This window comes from Camelina sativa, chromosome 2 (genome assembly GCF_000633955.1).
Source record: "Camelina sativa cultivar DH55 chromosome 2, Cs, whole genome shotgun sequence".
Classification (NCBI taxonomy): domain Eukaryota; kingdom Viridiplantae; phylum Streptophyta; class Magnoliopsida; order Brassicales; family Brassicaceae; genus Camelina; species Camelina sativa.
This window is the reverse complement of record NC_025686.1, coordinates 5567553-5591613: the sequence shown is the minus strand read 5'-3', so window position 1 is coordinate 5591613 and position 24061 is coordinate 5567553. Positions and strand designations below refer to the sequence as shown.

General features: G+C 37.3%; 4 protein-coding genes across 7 annotated transcripts; 2 read left to right on the top strand and 2 right to left on the bottom strand.

Annotated features, from left to right (window-relative positions):
• On the top strand, positions 2682 to 5457 carry LOC104718179. Its single transcript, XM_010435872.1, has 3 exons — positions 2682 to 3848; positions 4556 to 4670; positions 4780 to 5457. The coding sequence occupies exons 1-3, from the start codon at positions 2979 to 2981 to the stop codon at positions 5274 to 5276; spliced, it is 1482 nt and encodes a 493-aa protein (XP_010434174.1). The 5' UTR covers positions 2682 to 2978; the 3' UTR covers positions 5277 to 5457.
• On the top strand, positions 7048 to 10546 carry LOC104718153 (nuclear pore complex protein NUP98B-like). Of its 4 annotated transcripts, none has more exons than XM_010435859.2 (9): positions 7048 to 7246; positions 7588 to 7742; positions 7862 to 7949; positions 8199 to 9003; positions 9121 to 9171; positions 9385 to 9479; positions 9798 to 9920; positions 10000 to 10089; positions 10174 to 10546. In XM_010435859.2, the coding sequence occupies exons 1-9, from the start codon at positions 7199 to 7201 to the stop codon at positions 10282 to 10284; spliced, it is 1566 nt and encodes a 521-aa protein (XP_010434161.1). In that variant the 5' UTR covers positions 7048 to 7198; the 3' UTR covers positions 10285 to 10546. The 4 variants fall into 4 exon arrangements, with proteins under 4 accessions (XP_010434161.1, XP_010434154.1, XP_010434146.1 ...); XM_010435852.2 differs by having other exon boundaries at positions 9118 to 9171; XM_010435844.2 differs by having other exon boundaries at positions 7049 to 7246; positions 9382 to 9479.
• Positions 10578 to 23612, bottom strand: LOC104718144 (the record flags this gene model as incomplete). Its single annotated transcript, XM_010435826.2, is given in 16 exon segments — positions 10578 to 10933; positions 11083 to 11367; positions 11929 to 12077; positions 12253 to 12550; positions 12765 to 12866; positions 12946 to 13278; positions 13544 to 13743; positions 13865 to 14049; positions 14131 to 14257; positions 21734 to 21836; positions 21954 to 22041; positions 22163 to 22261; positions 22393 to 22508; positions 22599 to 22847; positions 22952 to 23177; positions 23274 to 23612. Coding segments are annotated over 16 exon segments (3042 nt in total). The 3' UTR covers positions 10578 to 10744.
• Positions 14265 to 21151, bottom strand: LOC109126254 (the record flags this gene model as incomplete). Its single annotated transcript, XM_019229471.1, has 14 exons — positions 21020 to 21151; positions 20422 to 20754; positions 19952 to 20200; positions 19746 to 19861; positions 19516 to 19614; positions 19307 to 19394; positions 18960 to 19189; positions 18694 to 18878; positions 18373 to 18572; positions 17775 to 18107; positions 17594 to 17695; positions 17318 to 17378; positions 14463 to 14699; positions 14265 to 14338 (listed from the first exon to the last, which is right to left on the bottom strand). Coding segments are annotated over exons 1-14 (2439 nt in total), but the record flags the coding sequence as incomplete, so codon positions are not given.

Sequence of the window (24061 nt, the reverse complement as noted above, 5' to 3'; positions counted from 1 at the left end):
GAATGTTTTCTCGATCATATCATAATCGGAAACTTCTTCTCCGCAGAGAGTCATCCTTGAAGTGATTCCGAACAAAGCGGAATTGTACTCACTTACACTTTTGTAATCCTGAAACCTCAGGTTTAGCCATTCATGTTTGGCTTTTGGTAAGATCACATACTTTTGGTGATCAAACCTATCCTTGAGCGCGATCCAGAGATCTGCAGGATTTTCTCTCGTAATGTATTCATTTTTTAAACCATCGTGGAGATGGTGATGCAAGAACATCATGGTTCTTGCTTTTTTTCTCTTCTAACCCCGTTTCTGACGGATCAAGGGTTTTGAGAAGCCCATTCCCTTTTAGATAGAACTTTACATCTAATGCCCATGTCATATAGTTTTTCCCAGAGACATCAAGGGCGGTGAATTCAAGCTTTGCCAAGTTTGACATGATTACTATATAAATAATAAAACAATTTGTTAAATATAAAATTTTATGAAATAATTTTGTAAAATCTTGTTTTAGCAATAAATATAAACTATAAAAAAAATTATAAGCTACATAATATATTTATAAATTAAAACAATCATTTTAGGAGGTATAGCCTTCCATATGATTTAAAGTATATAGATCTGAACATATGATCAAGGAGGCAGAGCCTACCATTAGATCAATAATGTAGATCTAAATGATCAAGGAGGCAGAGCCTACCATTAGGTCAAAGAAAAATCATAGTCTACTACTCTATAAATAATATGTATAGTAATGTGCATATAAACTAATCAAATCAAATTGGATTTAAACAAACTTACATACCTTGAATGTTACTACAAACTAATGATGATGGATCGGAAGACGATCGTGCTGATAACGTGTTGTGAACTATAAGCTTGGAGGTAACAAGATGAACAAGATGTGAATGATCAAATGAGAAGAGAAGAGATCTAGAGATATAAGTGTATGGAAGCTAGAGAGAAACTAGAGAGAAGCTACAGAAAGTAGAGAGAGACTTAGAGAGACAATAAGACTTCTCATTACACATTTTTCTCTTCTACATGACTTCTATTTATAGAGGGAGGAGACAAAGACAAGGATGGAGAGGTTGGGGACAAGTGTTACATGATGCATGAAGGAAGATACTTGGTGTATGGTTTGCATGAAGAGGGACACTTGTGCAAGTGATGTATACTCACACTAATTCTATAACAAAACAATATTTTTTCCTCTTCTTAAAAAAAAAGCCAAGATTNGAATTCAAGCTTTGCCAAGTTTGACATGATTACTATATAAATAATAAAACAATTTGTTAAATATAAAATTTTATGAAATAATTTTGTAAAATCTTGTTTTAGCAATAAATATAAACTATAAAAAAAATTATAAGCTACATAATATATTTATAAATTAAAACAATCATTTTAGGAGGTATAGCCTTCCATATGATTTAAAGTATATAGATCTGAACATATGATCAAGGAGGCAGAGCCTACCATTAGATCAATAATGTAGATCTAAATGATCAAGGAGGCAGAGCCTACCATTAGATCAAAGAAAAATCATAGTCTACTACTCTATAAATAATATGTATAGTAATGTGCATATAAACTAATCAAATCAAATTGGATTTAAACAAACTTACATACCTTGAATGTTACTACAAACTAATGATGATGGATCGGAAGACGATCGTGCTGATAACGTGTTGTGAACTATAAGCTTGGAGGTAACAAGATGAACAAGATGTGAATGATCAAATGAGAAGAGAAGAGATCTAGAGATATAAGTGTATGGAAGCTAGAGAGAAACTAGAGAGAAGCTACAGAAAGTAGAGAGAGACTTAGAGAGACAATAAGACTTCTCATTACACATTTTTCTCTTCTACATGACTTCTATTTATAGAGGGAGGAGACAAAGACAAGGATGGAGAGGTTGGGGACAAGTGTTACATGATGCATGAAGGAAGATACTTGGTGTATGGTTTGCATGAAGAGGGACACTTGTGCAAGTGATGTATACTCACACTAATTCTATAACAAAACAATATTTTTTCCTCTTCTTAAAAAAAAAGCCAAGATTTTTTCTTAGCCAATTGATTATGTTGGGCTGGGCTAAAGTATATCTTTAGTACATATTATGTAAATAACTTTCATGCAATGATCAACTGTTAAATCAAAACGAATCTGAATAGTGAATATATATAATGAACCAAATAAAACACAAACACTCAAAAAATAAGTTTCAAAGTATTACGTTTGTTGATTTGTTACTTTTTTTTGTTCTCTCTGCTCAATTACGTTCGGTTGATACATGGAACTGGAATGATGGAAATCAAAGTGAAAGAGGTTTCTACTTTCTAGATTTTATATTTTGATACGTTTCTTATAAATACATATTTTCAATATACAACATTCTGCAGAAATTAAACTTGAATGGTTGATAAAACAACGGCAGTAAATAACTAGTAATCTTCGTAATGCCTAGCTAAAACTACACATTAAAAAACGATTCTGAAAAAATCAGGCTAATTGTTTTATAGTTTCAATGTAATAGTTGGAAGCTGCTAATATAGATCTGGAAATTACACTAATTAATACTTATACACATTAAAATAAAATAAAATCTGTTGTAAATCTAATACTAATATTGACGTTCATACACACACACACGTGAAGAGGCAAAAACTGTATCTCAGCCGCAAGAATCTCGTCTCCTGTTTTATTACAAGGTCAACTTCTGGTCACTCTCTCTTCAACTTATTAATCTTAACTTTATTTCTAATTATTTATTAGATTCTGATTTCAAATCTAAACCCAATAAAATAATTCTCACAAACGAAACTTCAAAATTCAAAATAAATAATAATAAAAAAATATCTGAAAACCTCGGTTTCGTGATCACACACCTTACATAGAAGCTTCTTTCTACTTCACTATAAAATCTAATTGATCTCGCATCACTCAAAACCTCAAATCATCAACGTGTTCTTAGCTTTGCAACAATGGCGTCGATGATCAGTTCCTCTGATCAAAGACTTTCAACAAGCAAGAGACGTCTGAAGCCATTGATGTTAAGAGATTACTTACTCGATGATCTCAGTTCTTGTTCATCCAACGGTTTCAAATCTTTCCCACGTCGTCAACCTCCTTCTTCAACTTCCTCCACCGTTCGTCGTCTCCTTGACGCCGAGATCAAACGGTCAGGATTGACCCATCAGCATCATCATCGTAAACAACCTCGTCTCACAAGAAGATCAGGCCGTACAACTTGTGGGACAGCGATAAGTCACGCTGTTCATAAAGCCTCCACGGCTTTCCTTAACGCTGTTAGACTTTTGCCGTTTCCGTCTTCTAAGGGAGACAATAATAATAATAAACAAAATGGCGTTTTGTCCAGAAGCTTGTCTAAACGGCTTTTAAGCAAAAGCTTTTGGAGAAAACCCTTAGGTCATTCTCGCCGTGAAGTAACAGGATACGGAGATGGAGTGATCCAATGGTGGAGATCTGTCGCGTTCGAAGAGAGTTTAGATCAACCGTTCGATCTGATCATCTCTCAACTCTCCACCACCGTCGTGGAGGAACCAACATTCTCAATATCAGCAGCTCCTATCACTACGACCGGGGAGGAGTTTATCTCCGGTGACTCATCGAGTTCCGGTAGCGAGTTTTTCACAAACTCATCATCGGAAGACGTTGTACAATCTTCTTCCTCGTCGTTCTCTTCGTCGTCGAGTGGTGAATCTGAGGAAGTATCGAACGAAAACGACGCCGTGGAAGACGGGAATGAGAGCGGAGAGTGTTTAAACGCACATGACTGTGAGGAATCATCATCTGTCAACAGCAACAACAACAACAGCATGTGTAACAGAAAGGTTAGTTAGTTAAACTCTCGTTTTCAAGTTTTTATTACAACAACAACTGTCACAGTGTGAAAGCATTGAAACTTGTCGGGGAAAGCGTAAGATGCGAGTCACGTGAGGTGTAGGATTTTTAGATTAGAATGGTTTTAAGAATTAAGATTCTTCTACGTAGCTTCTAATGCGTATTATACGGCACATGATCCCGCGAGACTAGAGAGTACTAATTTTTTTTGTTTTGTTTCATGGTACTCTTCACGTACCAAATTATTTTTAACTCACGAGGTCAATTATATCGTACACATTTTTAATGGAATTTATATATATTTTTAGCTAGATTTAGATACGCATATCTCGACACATTTATACATAGTACTATAGTAGTAGTAGTACTAATAACATTATACTTAGAATTTATTGTATACTATCAGTATCAGTATCACACCCATATTCGTGATTTTTTTTACTAACTAATGTAATCTTGATGATTTTATTCTTGGATTTGATTATATATATTATTGTAAATTTGTAACACAACAAACCCCACAAATCTCAATCAAACAAAAGTGAGGATACGATCGATCATAATTAATTTGATAGGGGCATAGACAGATAGATAAATAAATGATGTTGTCTTTGGGATGGGTTGACTTTTGTCAACTTATTAATGTTAGTTATTTTTTGCATGTGAAACTGATTTGGTATTAAATGCAAATTTGTAGGAATGTGTGAATGAAGAAAAAGAACAACTTAGTCCAGTATCAATCTTGGAATGCCCTTTTAAAGACGATGAAGATGATGATGATGATGACGACGATGAAACCACCGACCAAATTGGTACTTTTATTAATTGATTACGCAACAATATCTAGCAAAATCGGTTTATATACACTACAAGAGAAATGTGAATTTATAATCAAATAACTTTATAAGTTGATATTTGCAGATACATATGAGAAAATTGCTAGAAAAAGCAGGAGATTAAACGGTTTGGTACGGCTTGAGCCACTAGACTTGGAGAAACGCATAGAGAATTATGTAGAGAGACAAGAAGAGTACTCATTTCAGTCATTGGAAACCGAAGACGATGAATCAGAAAAACGCGCAAACCGCTTGCTTGCTCTAGTGAATGAGAGGATTGGCGAAACAAATGACCTACTAGCTTCTCATGTAGCAGATAATCTATTGTTAGATTATCTTCAAGAAGATGATATTGGGCCAAAAGAGGAGTCATTGATGGTGAAGAATGTAGAAGATTGGGTTATGGGGAGACAAGAAGAGATGTTTACGAGTTGGCAAGTGAGAGAGAAGAGAGATATATACGTGAAGGAAATGAAATGGGGTTGCATTAGTGGAGATGAGAGACAAAGTGTGGTTGAAGATTTGGCTAGTGGGTTTTTCACTTCCTTGGTGGATGAATTCATCTTCGACATCGCTTCGTAATGAATTTTAGTTTTTGGGAGGGAGTTAAAGATTTTGAGTTTTTGTTAAAGATTAGATTTATAATGTATTAGATATATGTTACTTCAATAAAACGATATGTAGTTTTGCTTCGTATAAAAACTTATGTAGGTCATATGTTCGATTTCTTAAGTCTAGAATGAGAGTTCGAGTCTATAGTCATTATGTGGTGTTTGTTTTTCTTAACTCTTATAAGTATATGAATTCTTCAGTTTACACTCTCTAAGTTTTATTTTTACAGAACATTAAATTAAATTACAATATATATATATATATATATATATATATATATATATATTCGGCTTATATATCAGCTATTTTCATTCTGATATCCGATGAGAAAACTAGACAATACCACATATACAACATGAATTTTTTTGTTATTCCTTAAGGTAGGACTTATTAAACTCTCGAAAGATTTTCAACTTTCAATTTTTTTTTTTGTCAAAAGAACTTTCAACTCTAAAAGTACAATACTTAAAGTTCGTCAAAAATAAATTTCAAAAAATGGATTTAAGCAATTTTATTATTTCACACTTATAATACCTATGTAACTGGCATTACTTGTTTTCCCTTACCAACAATGGGATTGAATATGAGAATTAAGTATTATGATCTTTTTGTTGTCCATTTAATTTGTTATTAACAAGTCAATCATAATGTTTTAGCGACTGCAAACAACGTAACATCAACAACGACGAACAGGTCTGGGCGTTAGCTCATGTACCAGTGGGGCCACAGCTCTTTCCGACAAACTATGTATATGCTAATGTCGATCATTTTCTAGATCCCAAAAGTCCGGGTTCACAGGTTCCGGCTTTTCCTTGGCTGATGTGGTATATTTGGAAAGTTCGGAAAGCCCAGATAACGTTGTTCGGGTGGCGGAAGGCGAGACTTTGACCTGGCAGGAGACTCAGGTAGATGTTGAGAGGGAGAAGTTTCCCTCCACTCCTACACGTCCAACGCCTGGATATAGAGGGGGTTTATCTCTTCCTATGATTTTTACGGGCCAGAGATGTTATGTTGACGGTTCTTGAAAAGCGACTGATGTTTTTGCAGGTACATGATAGTGTTGTATTTCGTCACAAGGATCGCCCCCTTGCTTGGAGCGACAAATTTCTGGTGAAGTTTATCTCCGTTACATGCTGAAGTTTAAGCCTTCATCTGGGCGATGCGATGCATGATTGAACATGACTCCCAGGATGTGGCTTTTCTCATCGACTGCTTTAGACTTGGTGAAGATGGTGTCTTCCCCAAATGATTGGCCAGCTTTTGCAACATATCTTGACGACATTCAGATCGATAGGGAGGAGTTTTCTTCTTTCTCTTTGATTTACGTTTCTCGAAATGCTAATGTACGAGCGGATTTTTTAGTACGCCAACTGCGTATGTCTCAAATACGTATGTCTCCACATCATGTTTTGTTTGTAGACATTTTCCCTCTTAATTAACTTGTCTGAGCTAATTCTTTTGCTTTGTTAAAAAAAAAAAAAAAAACAACATCAACAACTAGTTTTCTTAAGACAGACAAAACCCCACGTGAATTTTTCACTCTAAATTTAAAGCGGATTGGGTATGAAATCACCCAAGATAGAAATTTATTTTTTGAAAAACCAAAAAGAAAAATGGAAAATTCCCTAACATACATTTTTTTCTATTTTTTTTGGGATGAGGTGGTTTTCCACAATGGAGAAAACTAGCATCTAAAAAGAGAATCTTTTTTTTTTCTTCTCCTCTTTCAAAAGTTTGTATTTTAAAAAAAATAAAATTTGAAGAAAAAAAAAAGACAGAACAATAAACCCTAAAATAAAATTTCCCCCTTTTAGTAGCTGCCTCTTTTTGGTTCCTTCCGGTTGTAAATACCGCCGAGTTAAGCAAAAAGCCGAGACTGTGTGTGAATAATCATGAGGGGAGTAAAACGCGCCGCCGTCTCCGAATCCAATGACCCTTCCGTGAGTTTTTCTTCCGATTTACTTTTTGTGTTCGTGGTACAATAGAAAAGTTTTGATTTTGCCGATTGAATCTCGTTAAAGATTCGGTATTTGCGTTGATTCTCTGTTTCGGTGAGAAAAATTGATACTTTGTGGGTACTTCTTTGTTGGGTGATTGATGATTATGAATAAAGTCTGTAACTTTATAATGTAAAAGTTCTGGTTTGTGGGCATTGTCTATGATTTAGCTCAAAGGTGTTTGCTTTAGATCTATTACTTGGTTAGTTTTTGAATTTTAGAGCAGTTTGATATCGAATTGAATCAGTGAGCTCATACTTTAGCTGGAATTTGAATTTTTGCAGTTTAAGAATGCTAAACCAATGGAAGGAACCTTATTTGGTATCCAGAAGAATGTGGCACCGATGCAGAAGAGTTCATTAACATCAGCATCATTGGATAAGCAGAGAGCTGAGTTAGCTAGGAAGAATGTGAGAGCTCTTAATAACCAATTTGTAAGGTGAACACTTGTGTTTTAGAAAAGTTTATATCTCTGTGCTTGTTGGGTTATTATATATAGTTAACTTGGTTTGTTTGTACCTGTAATAAGATATTGGTTATGCTTTAATTTGAAAACAGTTGGGTGCAGTTACAGCTGAAGAATCATCCTGATGAACTTTGGGAAGATGGGATGAATGACTACATTTCGCATGCTTCCAACATTCTGGTAATTACTCTAAATGACATGAGTTTAAAATATTTTGATTCCTCTTAATGTTTAACAGTGTACGTACTTGATTTATCCTGAATTTAGAGGCCTCCTTTTCTCATAATGAAAAACATCTAGGATGGTTTTTTTTTGTCGACTCATCAAGAAAAGGATAGAGTAGCTAACTCTTTGAGTCTCTTGCTTTGTTTTGTGCTAGACCTTTTGTTCAGTACACTAGCTCATTAGTTTTCTGCTTCATGTCTGCAGGAAAAGTTTAAGGATGTTGTCAACTGGCTGAAAGAAAATAAGGGAAAGGGGGAAAATGTATCCCCTGAATCTCGTGCAGCAGATAAGAAAACAGTGGCTGACGCCAAGAGTAGCGATGTTAAATCAGTTTCAAATAATAGCCTATTTGCTTCAAACAGTCAACCTGGGCTCTTCTCAAACAAGCCATCTTCCAATTTTTCCAGTAGTCAGTCTAGTTTGTCTTCAAGCCAACCTGGAGCATTCTCCAGCAGTCAATTTGGTTCAACATTTAATAGCCAGACTGGGTCTTTTGGCAGTAGCCAGTTTGGTGTCGCCAAAAGCAGCCAACCAAGCCTATTATCCAGCAGTCAAGCAGGAGCAGTCTCTAATAGCCAGACTGGTTCTTTTAGTAGTGGCCAGTTTGGTTCCGCTAAAAGCAGCCAACCAAGCCTATTATCCAGCAGTCAAGCAGGAGCTGTCTCTAATAGCCAGACTGGTTTTTTTACCAGTGGCCAGTTTGGTTCGGCTAAAAGCAGCCAACCAAGCCTATTATCCAGCAGTCAAGCAGGAGCAGTCTCAAATAGCCAGACTGGGTCTTTTAACAGTGGCCAGTTTGGTTCGGCTAAAAGCAGCCAACCAAGCCTATTTTCCAGCAGTCAAGCAGGAGCAGTCTCAAATAGCCAGACTGGGTCTTTTAACAGTGGCCAGTTTGGTTCGGCTAAAAGCAGCCAACCAAGTCTATTTTCCAGCAGTCAAGCCGGAGCAGTCTCTACTAGCCAACCTCCTTTCTCATCTTCGAATAATCAAAACCCTTTTTCATCTGGAGGTATCTCTACTTGTTCCATTGGCAAAATATTGGACTTGTCGTTGATCAGCTTTTTATATTTAGGAAAATAGTTTCAGAGACCTAACCTCTCCTTTTCTTGTTTGCTGGTACTAGCAGCGCCAGTGCCCATAGCGGTAAAGCGGGATTCTGCAGATGATGCAGATGGTGGTAAGTTGATCAGTATATTGTTATCTTCCAATTTCGTGTTCCCTTTTCTTTAAAAAGTTATGTTAGGACTCACCACTTCAAAGCTCTTCGTAAATCACAATCTTGATATAGTTTTCTATCCTGAAGTTACAACTTACCTAGAGGAAATTATCTATAACAAATCTTGAGGCATAATGGACCTGTAAACGTTGGATTCTTTTGACTTGGCAGAAGATGAACAACCTCAACCGAGCAGCCCATCTGTCAAAAAGACTAAAGAAGAGGGTGTTACTGTGGTTCATGAAGTCAAATGCAAACTTTATGTAAAGGTATTTTGTTTGCTGAAACTTTGATGTTATTTTCCGCTATTCTACAATATCACTCGCTATCTTTCGTAATATGTTGCTGTTGTTTTTGCACATATTGAGTGATGTAATAATATTAACAACCATAATGAGGCAATAGCATCACGTATGAGACCATAGAGGTTAAAGATGAAAATGTTCTTTCCTAAAATTTTATCCATCCTTCAAAGCCCTCTGTAGGTGTCATAGTGCTTGTGAAGTAGTTTATTTTCTTTACTTTAGTTATCTTGATATTCTGTTCATGCGAACGTTGTAAGCTTTTGTATCTATGATGTTGTGCAGTCAAGTGACCCAGCAGATAAAGGTTGGAAAGATAGAGGAACTGGGAATCTCTCAATAAAATGCAAAGAAGGCGTTGACAAGGGGACAAAAGAATCAAAACCCACAATCCTTGTCAGAAACGATGTATGATTCAGTAGACAACACTTCACATTCAAATTGGTCTTTAGATTTCCAACATTATAAATCCATTTTTTCTTGTCAGGTTGGTAAACTGCTTCTGAATGCACTACTGTATGCTGGAATCAAGACGAGCCCACAGAAGAACGCCCTTGTTGCAATATTTCACTCCTCGGTAAATAAAGCTGCTGAAGCTTCTTCCTTTTTAGTGTTTTCATGTTGGTTTTGTGGTTTCTCTGATTTTGTCAACCTGCAACAGGAGGACTCCAGCGAGAATGTAACGCCGAGAACTTTTCTGATAAGGACAAAGACTGCAGAAGCTAGAGATAAATTAGCAACGGCCATCCATGAATACGCCCCTTCTTCATAAAATGCCCTTAACAAGGTTGATATCTTCACTGTACCTTTTAAAAGCTTATATGAGTTGTCCTCTCCTGTATTTTTTCCTTGATTTGTAAAATTAGGAAGGCTCTTTAAGAAGGCTTTGATTAAGGGCAAAAATTGTTGTATGGTTGAGCGTGAGAGAGAGAGGGATAGCTAAAGCTACTTATAGAGTATGTTGTGCCAATCTACTTTGTAACTTAAAACCCAAAAACAATAAAAATCATTTCTTTCTATAAGAAGTTATCTGATTTAACTTTGTGTGTTTGACTGACAGAAGTATGAAGAAAACTGGAATTTATAAGAGAATCAATAGGCATATATTCTATCATACTTCATTCATCTCAAACAATAAGCAGAGAGGCTACATTACATTACATTCTAATTTTATACAAAGAGAGCAATACAATCAAAAGGATCAGTTAAACCAGTTCTTAACTGATCCATATCTAACATTCTCCATTTTGTTTTTCTGATCTATGAATCGTGAAACGATCTACTATCTTTACGGTATTAACAGGGTCTTGTTGGGCTGTTGGAGCACACCATTTACTTGGAAACTGTCTCTCATAGCTCATCTTGAAACTCTGTTTCGGCTCTGAATCCCAATCTTTGTCCAGTTTCCAGTCTTTTGGCACCTACTCATTTAATATACACATCTTTGGTTAAAGTTCCTTTAAACCATGCAGATAACAACTAAGATATCAATAAAGATTGGAAGTCGCATTTGGTTCATTAGTAGCAGCAGTGTCAGGTAGCAACCGTCATAAGTAGAGTTTTTTCTTACCTTATCAACTGCTAGCGTGAAAACTTCGATGTCTCCATCTTCTAGGATGTGGAAACGGGTGAAAGATTTGTAATTGGCAATGCGGAGTGAAGAGAAAGCTTCATCAAAGTGTATGTGGAACCAGTTGATGCAGATATACAAGTAGCTTCCAAATACCATAGACACGACAGGAGTTGAGAAAACCCAAAAGTAAAGGAAGACGGAAGCATAATAGATAACAGCTCCGCTTCGGGAAAGTGATGCCATTCCGTCTTTGCAAATGTTGGTCCGGGTAACCGCCATCACCTGATGTTAAAGCACTCAGTTGTTTTTTTCAAATTGGATATTTGGTTTATCAGNTCTCATAGCTCATCTTGAAACTCTGTTTCGGCTCTGAATCCCAATCTTTGTCCAGTTTCCAGTCTTTTGGCACCTACTCATTTAATATACACATCTTTGGTTAAAGTTCCTTTAAACCATGCAGATAACAACTAAGATATCAATAAAGATTGGAAGTCGCATTTGGTTCATTAGTAGCAGCAGTGTCAGGTAGCAACTGTCATAAGTAGAGTTTTTTCTTACCTTATCAACTGCTAGCGTGAAAACTTCGATGTCTCCATCTTCTAGGATGTGGAAACGGGTGAAAGATTTGTAATTGGCAATGCGGAGTGAAGAGAAAGCTTCATCAAAGTGTATGTGGAACCAGTTGATGCAGATATACAAGTAGCTTCCAAATACCATAGACACGACAGGAGTTGAGAAGACCCAAAAGTAAAGGAAGACAGAAGCATAATAGATAACAGCTCCGCTTCGGGAAAGTGACTCCATTCCGTCTTTGCAAATGTTGGTCCGGGTAACCGCCATCACCTCAGGAACATCAAATGCTGACATAAGATACTTTATGCAAGCAGGATATAAGCCAAACGTCCATTGTTCAATACGGGCTCGAAGGCCAGTAGGGTCCGGGAAATGCTCACTCTCAACTGATTTGTACCACTGATATAATGTATGATACCCTGTGTAAACAAAAATGTAGGAGTCACAAAATCAATCAAGGCTAAATCACAGAAAATTTCACCCAATCATTATTATCTATTGGCGTCCATGACATTGTGATGAGTCAAGATGGCTGTTCAGTATACAATAAAATTATGCACTTTGGTATGAAAACCATGAGGAATGAGAACTGACCAGAATTTGCAAGGAGATTATGTTGAATACAGATTTCTATGCCCAGTTCCAACATCAACATGAGAATCAGAGCTGCCATCAGGTGTGCAGCAACATGAAGAACTCCAATTACAACCCGTTTCTTCCGAGATATTTTTGAGGGGACAAACGCGATTGCAGTTATCAGCAACATCAAGACACCGGTAAAAGACACATAAGATTGTTCCATCACATACGCAAAGGCGTTCCAAACAGTGCCTAAGAAACTCTCAAGGTGACCAGAAAACGAATCACCTCGTAAGACGTGAGCTAGCTTACACTGAAATAAACGAGGAACAAGAAGGAATAAGATTGCAGTTTTCTTGTGAGAAGTGAGCCTATATGATGGTTCTCAAGGAAAAAGCAAATCTACGTATATGCAAAACTCAGGAAACAAAAAGAACTGCTACAGCATATAAAACACAATCTCAGCTTCCCAATCTATTATTACTGCATGTTGTGCAATATTTAAATAGGAAAAGCTTAATACGCACCTGAGGGAACAATGAAAAGACCAAGATGAAGTATATAATACCACCAATAAAATCAAACTGCCAGTTCTTTTTCCGGAATTTCAAAATATTTCCCAAAGCAATCTGCAAACAGCCGAAAACACCAGTTAATATATGACTATGAAAAGTTATAAACAAGGAAAGTTTGTGAGAGGAAACTTACTTTGCTTGAATCCTCAAAAGAGGGGTAGGCAACCTTGCTTCCATAAGAGGCCCCATAGAACTTTGAAAAATTGCTGAACACATGGGTGGGATGCAGAAAAGCTCCTCCACAGCCATTAACAAGAAGATGTTGGACATGGGCAGGTCCATCTGATTGATTACATGAATGTCGCATATAGTGATGCAAATCTCCTGCCATTCTAAGTTTGCACCTGTATTTCAAAACGTCGCATATCAGATGTCTCACGTTCTTCCCTGTATCGCCGCTCCAGTACCAATCAAGAAGCCAGTTTGGTTCATGCGTGATGATGATCACAGCATCATTCTCACCAACCTGAACGAAAAAATATTAATTTTATTAAAGCAATAAAATGAAAATTGAGTAATACGAAAAGATGAAGCCACTAAAAATATAGCCTAATCCACTTGTTAGGAGCATTTCAGAAACAAAAGGCATCACAAATATAACCAGAGTAATACAGTATATAGTAGGTGGTTAGCCAGTTAATGGTAGAACTCTGACTAGGTGACAAAAATATTTACATTACATCTACAAACCCTATATAAAGGATGGAAAAGAAAAGTGATACACAAACTACCTTGCCCTTCACCAATTCGGAAAAGAATTTGAATTGGTCGACATCAATATCACCATGAAGAGCGAGATCCAAACCAAACACCCACCATCCCTTAGGTAGCTGCAAGGCAAAATAGCTTTTCTTCTGAGGCATTAACCAGCCGCCTAACCAACTCTTATGGCATATATACCTCATGAAAGTATTGAGTCCGTCAAACCAGTCTACGAAATAATAAACAAATAACCCTACAGTTAGAGGAGATGAAAGAAGAAACCGAATATGCATGCAGGTAAGTGAAACAATTTCTTTAAAAAATAAATGAAGCTGAGACCTGAAACTCACCATGGTTTCCAGGGATTAGAAAACATTGTGGACCTTCATAACTCTTAAGATCAGACACTCCATCGGGCAATTCAGGCTTGTCAACAGCAATAGAGTCATTTTTATACCAACGCGGTGGCTGCAGCGCATACTCAAAAGGACAGAAGAGACGTTTTTCATATGTAAAAGATGACGGATTTGGGTATCTGGAGAAAAACAGCCATGGTTAGATTTGACAAAAGCTTGGGAATATGTAAATATATACAAATAATAAGTAAAGCACTTACGCAAGATCTCCTCCAATAAGCAGTACATTGCCCCGTGGAAGAGATAGAAAATCATCAGCCACTGGAACTTTGAGAGAAGGCTGAGCAAGAAGTTTCGCAACACTATATGATGAATTCCCCCCATCACCAGTGNGGGCTCGAAGGCCAGTAGGGTCCGGGAAATGCTCACTCTCCACTGATTTGTACCACTGATATAATGTATGATACCCTGTATAAACAAAAATGTAGGAGTCACAAAATCAATAAAGGCTAAACACAGAAAATTTCACCCAGTGAGTGAAGATGGTTGTTCAGTATACAATAAAATTATGCACGTTGGTATGAAAACTGACCAGAATTTGCAAGGAGATTATGTTGAATACAGATTTCTATGCCCAGTTCCAACATCAACATGAGAATCAGAGCTGCCATCAGGTGTGCTGCAACATGAAGAACTCCAATTACAACCCGTTTCTTCCGAGATATTTTTGAGGGGACAAATGCGATTGCAGTTATCAGCAACATCAAGACACCGGTAAAAGACACATAAGATTGTTCCATCACATACGCAAAGGCGTTCCAAACAGTGCCTAAGAAACTCTCAAGGTGACCAGAAAACGAATCACCTCGTAAGACGTGAGCTAGCTTACACTGAAATAAACGAGAAACAAGAAGGAATAAGATTGCAGTTTTCTTGTGAGAAGTGAGCCTATATGATGGTTCTCAAGGAAAAAGCAAATCTACGTATATGCAAAACTCAGGAAACAAAAAGAACTGCTATAGCATACAAAACATCAATCTCAGCTTCCCAATCTATTACTGCATGTTGTGCAATCTTTAGATAAGAAAAGCTTAATACGCACCTGAGGGAACAATGAAAAGACCAAGATAAAGTATATAATACCACCAATAAAATCAAACTGCCAGTTCTTTTTCCGGAATTTCAAAATATTTCCCAAAGCAATCTGCAAACGGCCGAAAACACCATTTAATATCTGAATGCTATGAAAAGTTATAAACAAGGCAAGTTTGTGAGAGGAAACTTACTTTGCTTGAATCCTCAAAAGAGGGGTAGGCAACCTTACTTCCATAAGAAGCCCCATAGAACTTTGAAAAATTGCTGAACACATGGGTGGGATGCAGAAAAGCTCCTCCACAGCCATTAACAAGAAGATGTTGGACATGGGCAGGTCCATCTGACTGATTACATGAATGTCGCATATAGTGATGCAAATCCCCTGCCATTCTAAGTTTGCACCTGTATTTCAAAACGTCGCATATCAGATGTCTCACGTTCTTCCCTGTATCGCCGCTCCAGTACCAATCAAGAAGCCAGTTTGGTTCATGCGTGATGATGATCAGGGCATCATTCTCACCAACCTGAACGAGAAAATATTAATTTTATTAAAGCAACAAAATGAAAGTTGAGTAATACGAAAAGATGAAGCTACTAAACTATAGCCTAATCCACTTGTTAGGAGCATTTCAGAAAAAAAATGGCACCACAAATCTATACCAGAGTAATACAGTATAGAGTAGGTGGTTAGCCAGTTAATGGTAGAACTCTGACTAGGTGACAAAAATATTTACATTACATCTACAAATCCTATATAAAGGATGGAAAAGAAAAGTGATACACAAACTACCTTGCCCTTCACCAATTCGGAAAAGAATTTGAATTGGTCGACATCAATATCACCATGAAGAGCGAGATCCAAACCAAACACCCACCATCCCTTAGGTAGCTGCAAGGCAAAATAGCTTTTCTTCTGAGGCATTAACCAGCCGCCTAACCAACTCTTATGGCATATATACCTCATGAAAGTATTGAGTCCGTCAAACCAGTCTACGAAATAATAAACAAATAACCCTACAGTTAGAGGAGATGAAAGAAGAAACCGAATATGCATGCAGGTAAGTGAAACAATTTCTTTAAAAAATAAATGAAGCTGAGACCTGAAACTCACCATGGTTTCCAGGGATTAGAAAACATTGTGGACCTTCATAACTCTTAAGATCAGACACTCCATCGGGCAATTCAGGCTTGTCAACAGCAATAGAGTCATTTTTATACCAACGCGGTGGCTGCAGCGCATACTCAAAAGGACAGAAGAGACGTTTTTCATATGTAAAAGATGACGGATTTGGGTATCTGGAGAAAAACAGCCATGGTTAGATTTGACAAAAGCTTGGGAATATGTAAATATATACAAATAATAAGTAAAGCACTTACGCAAGATCTCCTCCAATAAGCAGTACATTGCCCCGTGGAAGAGATAGAAAATCATCAGCCACTGGAACTTTGAGAGAAGGCTGAGCAAGAAGTTTCGCAACACTATATGATGAATTCCCCCCATCACCAGTGTCCGCCATGAAATCAAACCAAAAATCATTCTTATCAGCAAGGTGATCATACAAAAGTTCCTTTCTACCAGTTGCATCATCAGATTTGGTCATTGCAGCCTAAAGATTTGGCACAAAGGAAAAAACCAACAAAAGTTAAATTCAATTATCTCAGATGTCTATCTGCAAAGAGAGGAATGACCTGAGAATATCATATCATAAGTTTAAAAGGTCTACCTGCAGCATCCGCATGTCAAAGCGGCCAACAAATACCGTGACTGACACAAGGAGGTCAAACACAGTTTTGAACAAATCAGCCGATGTTCTGAAATATACAATGAGATAGGTCAGCACCTGGTTAAAGTATCCTGCCTTCCTCTGTTACTTGCCACATTAAAAAAAAATGGTAAGCAGAAAGGGAAAATTTTAGTTTAGCATTGACGTACCCTGAATACCAAGGAACCATATCTAAGAAATCAGGTCTCAATTGCTGATTCTTCAGCTTCTCATATTTGTCGACTGATAGAGGGTGTGTCAGAGCCCACCTAAAAAGTATATTAAAACTCTAAGATTAAACATGCCCTTTGAGTGTAAGACCAAAGCTGTTCATATGAATGTACTGTTGATCCTCAATTGCACATATTAATTTGACACTTATGACATAGACGCTATTTACCCTGTTGATCTCTCCACTACATAATTGGCAATGTAAAGACCAATAAATGTGGCCCACAAGGAGTATATAGGAGAAATTTCGTCAGATGAATCAGGACACGATCCGTTGCATGCAATCTGCAAATAACAAGGTATGAATAGGATTATTAAAGAGTGAACAAATAAAACGTATTCACAACTCATANAGTGCCTAAGAAACTCTCAAGGTGACCAGAAAACGAATCACCTCGTAAGACGTGAGCTAGCTTACACTGAAATAAACGAGGAACAAGAAGGGAATGAGATTGCAGTTTTCTTGTGAGAAGTGAGCCTATATGATGGTTCTCAAGGAAAAAGCAAATCTACGTATATGCAAAACTCAGGAACCAAAAAGAACTGCTACAGCATATAAAACACAATCTCAGCTTCCCAATCTATTATTACTGCATGTTGTGCAATATTTAAATAGGAAAAGCTTAATACGCACCTGAGGGAACAATGAAAAGACCAAGATGAAGTATATAATACCACCAATAAAATCAAACTGCCAGTTCTTTTTCCGGAATTTCAAAATATTTCCCAAAGCAATCTGCAAACAGCCGAAAACACCAGTTAATATATGACTATGAAAAGTTATAAACAAGGAAAGTTTGTGAGAGGAAACTTACTTTGCTTGAATCCTCAAAAGAGGGGTAGGCAACCTTGCTTCCATAAGAGGCCCCATAGAACTTTGAAAAATTGCTGAACACATGGGTGGGATGCAGAAAAGCTCCTCCACAGCCATTAACAAGAAGATGTTGGACATGGGCAGGTCCATCTGATTGATTACATGAATGTCGCATATAGTGATGCAAATCTCCTGCCATTCTAAGTTTGCACCTGTATTTCAAAACGTCGCATATCAGATGTCTCACGTTCTTCCCTGTATCGCCGCTCCAGTACCAATCAAGAAGCCAGTTTGGTTCATGCGTGATGATGATCACAGCATCATTCTCACCAACCTGAACGAAAAAATATTAATTTTATTAAAGCAATAAAATGAAAATTGAGTAATACGAAAAGATGAAGCCACTAAAAATATAGCCTAATCCACTTGTTAGGAGCATTTCAGAAACAAAAGGCATCACAAATATAACCAGAGTAATACAGTATATAGTAGGTGGTTAGCCAGTTAATGGTAGAACTCTGACTAGGTGACAAAAATATTTACATTACATCTACAAACCCTATATAAAGGATGGAAAAGAAAAGTGATACACAAACTACCTTGCCCTTCACCAATTCGGAAAAGAATTTGAATTGGTCGACATCAATATCACCATGAAGAGCGAGATCCAAACCAAACACCCACCATCCCTTAGGTAGCTGCAAGGCAAAATAGCTTTTCTTCTGAGGCATTAACCAGCCGCCTAACCAACTCTTATGGCATATATACCTCATGAAAGTATTGAGTCCGTCAAACCAGTCTACGAAATAATAAACAAATAACCCTACAGTTAGAGGAGATGAAAGAAGAAACCGAATATGCATGCAGGTAAGTGAAACAATTTCTTTAAAAAATAAATGAAGCTGAGACCTGAAACTCACCATGGTTTCCAGGGATTAGAAAACATTGTGGACCTTCATAACTCTTAAGATCAGACACTCCATCGGGTAATTCAGGCTTGTCAACAGCAATAGAGTCATTTTTATACCAACGCGGTGGCTGCAGCGCATACTCAAAAGGACAGAAGAGACGTTTTTCATATGTAAAAGATGACGGATTTGGGTATCTGGAGAAAAACAGCCATGGTTAGATTTGACAAAAGCTTGGGAATATGTAAATATATACAAATAATAAGTAAAGCACTTACGCAAGATCTCCTCCAATAAGCAGTACATTGCCCCGTGGAAGAGATAGAAAATCATCAGCCACTGGAACTTTGAGAGAAGGCTGAGCAAGAAGTTTCGCAACACTATATGATGAATTCCCCCCATCACCAGTGTCCGCCATGAAATCAAACCAAAAATCATTCTTATCAGCAAGGTGATCATACAAAAGTTCCTTTCTACCAGTTGCATCATCAGATTTGGTCATTGCAGCCTAAAGATTTGGCACAAAGGAAAAAACCAACAAAAGTTAAATTCAATTATCTCAGATGTCTATCTGCAAAGAGAGGAATGACCTGAGAATATCATATCATAAGTTTAAAAGGTCTACCTGCAGCATCCGCATGTCAAAGCGGCCAACAAATACCGTGACTGACACAAGGAGGTCAAACACAGTTTTGAACAAATCAGCCGATGTTCTGAAATATACAATGAGATAGGTCAGCACCTGGTTAAAGTATCCTGCCTTCCTCTGTTACTTGCCACATTAAAAAAAAATGGTAAGCAGAAAGGGAAAATTTTAGTTTAGCATTGACGTACCCTGAATACCAAGGAACCATATCTAAGAAATCAGGTCTCAATTGCTGATTCTTCAGCTTCTCATATTTGTCGACTGATAGAGGGTGTGTCAGAGCCCACCTAAAAAGTATATTAAAACTCTAAGATTAAACATGCCCTTTGAGTGTAAGACCAAAGCTGTTCATATGAATGTACTGTTGATCCTCAATTGCACATATTAATTTGACACTTATGACATAGACGCTATTTACCCTGTTGATCTCTCCACTACATAATTGGCAATGTAAAGACCAATAAATGTGGCCCACAAGGAGTATATAGGAGAAATTTCGTCAGATGAATCAGGACACGATCCGTTGCATGCAATCTGCAAATAACAAGGTATGAATAGGATTATTAAAGAGTGAACAAATAAAACGTATTCACAACTCATAAGAACAGTTTAAAGAAGAGATACCTCCCCGTAAATGAACCATTTGGATAATAGTGGATAATCACTTGCAGATCCAACAGGAGCAAACCATGACGAACACACTTGGTCTTTCAGCTCATTCATACGAATGAATTTTGCAAGCCAGGTATTGTTCCTATGTTCTTTTTTCCAGAACGAAAACCAACTAGAATACTGTCTCCCATGTGGTTTTTGCCTAAAAATAGCTCGATTACCACAATGACTGTAAAATATACAGCAGGCCATGCTAAGAACCTGCACAAGCGGAAAGACATGAAGACAATCATTTTTATAGGAAAGAGAATATTTGAAGCNCCAAGATGAAGTATATAATACCACCAATAAAATCAAACTGCCAGTTCTTTTTCCGGAATTTCAAAATATTTCCCAAAGCAATCTGCAAACAGCCGAAAACACCAGTTAATATATGACTATGAAAAGTTATAAACAAGGAAAGTTTGTGAGAGGAAACTTACTTTGCTTGAATCCTCAAAAGAGGGGTAGGCAACCTTGCTTCCATAAGAGGCCCCATAGAACTTTGAAAAATTGCTGAACACATGGGTGGGATGCAGAAAAGCTCCTCCACAGCCATTAACAAGAAGATGTTGGACATGGGCAGGTCCATCTGATTGATTACATGAATGTCGCATATAGTGATGCAAATCTCCTGCCATTCTAAGTTTGCACCTGTATTTCAAAACGTCGCATATCAGATGTCTCACGTTCTTCCCTGTATCGCCGCTCCAGTACCAATCAAGAAGCCAGTTTGGTTCATGCGTGATGATGATCACAGCATCATTCTCACCAACCTGAACGAAAAAATATTAATTTTATTAAAGCAATAAAATGAAAATTGAGTAATACGAAAAGATGAAGCCACTAAAAATATAGCCTAATCCACTTGTTAGGAGCATTTCAGAAACAAAAGGCATCACAAATATAACCAGAGTAATACAGTATATAGTAGGTGGTTAGCCAGTTAATGGTAGAACTCTGACTAGGTGACAAAAATATTTACATTACATCTACAAACCCTATATAAAGGATGGAAAAGAAAAGTGATACACAAACTACCTTGCCCTTCACCAATTCGGAAAAGAATTTGAATTGGTCGACATCAATATCACCATGAAGAGCGAGATCCAAACCAAACACCCACCATCCCTTAGGTAGCTGCAAGGCAAAATAGCTTTTCTTCTGAGGCATTAACCAGCCGCCTAACCAACTCTTATGGCATATATACCTCATGAAAGTATTGAGTCCGTCAAACCAGTCTACGAAATAATAAACAAATAACCCTACAGTTAGAGGAGATGAAAGAAGAAACCGAATATGCATGCAGGTAAGTGAAACAATTTCTTTAAAAAATAAATGAAGCTGAGACCTGAAACTCACCATGGTTTCCAGGGATTAGAAAACATTGTGGACCTTCATAACTCTTAAGATCAGACACTCCATCGGGTAATTCAGGCTTGTCAACAGCAATAGAGTCATTTTTATACCAACGCGGTGGCTGCAGCGCATACTCAAAAGGACAGAAGAGACGTTTTTCATATGTAAAAGATGACGGATTTGGGTATCTGGAGAAAAACAGCCATGGTTAGATTTGACAAAAGCTTGGGAATATGTAAATATATACAAATAATAAGTAAAGCACTTACGCAAGATCTCCTCCAATAAGCAGTACATTGCCCCGTGGAAGAGATAGAAAATCATCAGCCACTGGAACTTTGAGAGAAGGCTGAGCAAGAAGTTTCGCAACACTATATGATGAATTCCCCCCATCACCAGTGTCCGCCATGAAATCAAACCAAAAATCATTCTTATCAGCAAGGTGATCATACAAAAGTTCCTTTCTACCAGTTGCATCATCAGATTTGGTCATTGCAGCCTAAAGATTTGGCACAAAGGAAAAAACCAACAAAAGTTAAATTCAATTATCTCAGATGTCTATCTGCAAAGAGAGGAATGACCTGAGAATATCATATCATAAGTTTAAAAGGTCTACCTGCAGCATCCGCATGTCAAAGCGGCCAACAAATACCGTGACTGACACAAGGAGGTCAAACACAGTTTTGAACAAATCAGCCGATGTTCTGAAATATACAATGAGATAGGTCAGCACCTGGTTAAAGTATCCTGCCTTCCTCTGTTACTTGCCACATTAAAAAAAAATGGTAAGCAGAAAGGGAAAATTTTAGTTTAGCATTGACGTACCCTGAATACCAAGGAACCATATCTAAGAAATCAGGTCTCAATTGCTGATTCTTCAGCTTCTCATATTTGTCGACTGATAGAGGGTGTGTCAGAGCCCACCTAAAAAGTATATTAAAACTCTAAGATTAAACATGCCCTTTGAGTGTAAGACCAAAGCTGTTCATATGAATGTACTGTTGATCCTCAATTGCACATATTAATTTGACACTTATGACATAGACGCTATTTACCCTGTTGATCTCTCCACTACATAATTGGCAATGTAAAGACCAATAAATGTGGCCCACAAGGAGTATATAGGAGAAATTTCGTCAGATGAATCAGGACACGATCCGTTGCATGCAATCTGCAAATAACAAGGTATGAATAGGATTATTAAAGAGTGAACAAATAAAACGTATTCACAACTCATAAGAACAGTTTAAAGAAGAGATACCTCCCCGTAAATGAACCATTTGGATAATAGTGGATAATCACTTGCAGATCCAACAGGAGCAAACCATGACGAACACACTTGGTCTTTCAGCTCATTCATACGAATGAATTTTGCAAGCCAGGTATTGTTCCTATGTTCTTTTTTCCAGAACGAAAACCAACTAGAATACTGTCTCCCATGTGGTTTTTGCCTAAGAATAGCTCGATTACCACAATGACTGTAAAATATACAGCAGGCCATGCTAAGAACCTGCACAAGCGGAAAGACATGAAGACAATCATTTTTATAGGAAAGAGAATATTTGAAGCAAATAAGTGGGCTTTAATGTGCAAGGCTGGCAATGGTGAGCTTACAGCGCAGTTTTGAAGAATGGTTAAGATCTCTGGGCGTCTTCCAGCCACGCGAGAAACAAGACCAACATACCAAAGGCCAAGAAAGATGATGTGGAAGACAACAAGGAAGAGTATGGATGATATGTAAATTGTTAGAAACAAGGACAAATTCATCCTCAAATCCAAACCCATTGACTGAAAATTAGGAAGATGATACAAAGCTGCAACTAAAATCCAGGCGATGTACCTACACCCAAAACCAAAACAAAAGAAAATTATGAAATGTCAAAGAGTGAAAGTTGATATCTGATCATTTCAGAAGATTGAATCAACAGTTACTTACCACCGACTGAAGTTTGAATAATTTGGTCTAATGGTCTTCTGGATAAATGGAGAAGAAAAGAAGTAGAAAAATCCGAGCAAACATGCATACATGGACCACCACTTGAGTGAAAACTTTTCTATGAGGGTGTGCATGTTATCCGATGAAATAAAGAATAGGCAACCAAAGAATACAGCAATGATAGCATGACGTGAATGCTCATGCGGATAAGGGTAAGTATGTGTTAGAATTGTTCTGACCCTCTCCATTGGGAGGGAATTATACAAACGAGCAGAATGCCTGTCAGAGACCATCGCACTTAATACGTAGAAGCTCCGTCCTTGAATTTCTTGATGACAGTTTAAATCTTGACACGGCTAGGAATGGTTGATGAATATAAATTTGGAGCTTCCAGTTTCTAGTTCAGCAGACAAAACCTTGTGCCTAAGGAAACAAGAAAAAAAGAGTCAGCACAGTGTGATCCACTAATGTAACCGTATTGTTGTCTGCTATCTGATACTAAGGGACCCTTGATCTCTGAGTTTTTAATACTTCATCACTGATACTAAAACTACAACTAGCCATTATACAACAACACCCATGATACTAAAGAAGCCAAACAAGCATAAAGAAAGCAATACAAATTTCATAACCAATAAAAACACAAGTCTCCTCATCATTCGTGTATCAGTATATGCCAGATACCTAATCTAATCAACTCATTCCCACATATACAATAAACAATTCAATTCTCACATAAACGTCATCCACTGTCAATAACCCTGAAGAAAATGGTTATAAAAAAAAAA

Excerpts from the sequence above, each read along its gene's own strand:
- LOC104718179 (XM_010435872.1), top strand. The coding sequence starts at position 2,979 with ATGGCGTCGATGATCAGTTCCTCTGATCAAAGACTTTCAACAAGCAAG. Across the intron at positions 3,849-4,555 it reads ACAGCATGTGTAACAGAAAG|GAATGTGTGAATGAAGAAAA; the intron begins GTTAGTTAGTTA and ends GCAAATTTGTAG. Across the intron at positions 4,671-4,779 it reads TGAAACCACCGACCAAATTG|ATACATATGAGAAAATTGCT; the intron begins GTACTTTTATTA and ends TGATATTTGCAG.
- LOC104718153 (XM_010435837.2), top strand. The coding sequence starts at position 7,199 with ATGAGGGGAGTAAAACGCGCCGCCGTCTCCGAATCCAATGACCCTTCC. Across the intron at positions 7,743-7,861 it reads CTTAATAACCAATTTGTAAG|TTGGGTGCAGTTACAGCTGA; the intron begins GTGAACACTTGT and ends ATTTGAAAACAG. Across the intron at positions 7,950-8,198 it reads CGCATGCTTCCAACATTCTG|GAAAAGTTTAAGGATGTTGT; the intron begins GTAATTACTCTA and ends TCATGTCTGCAG.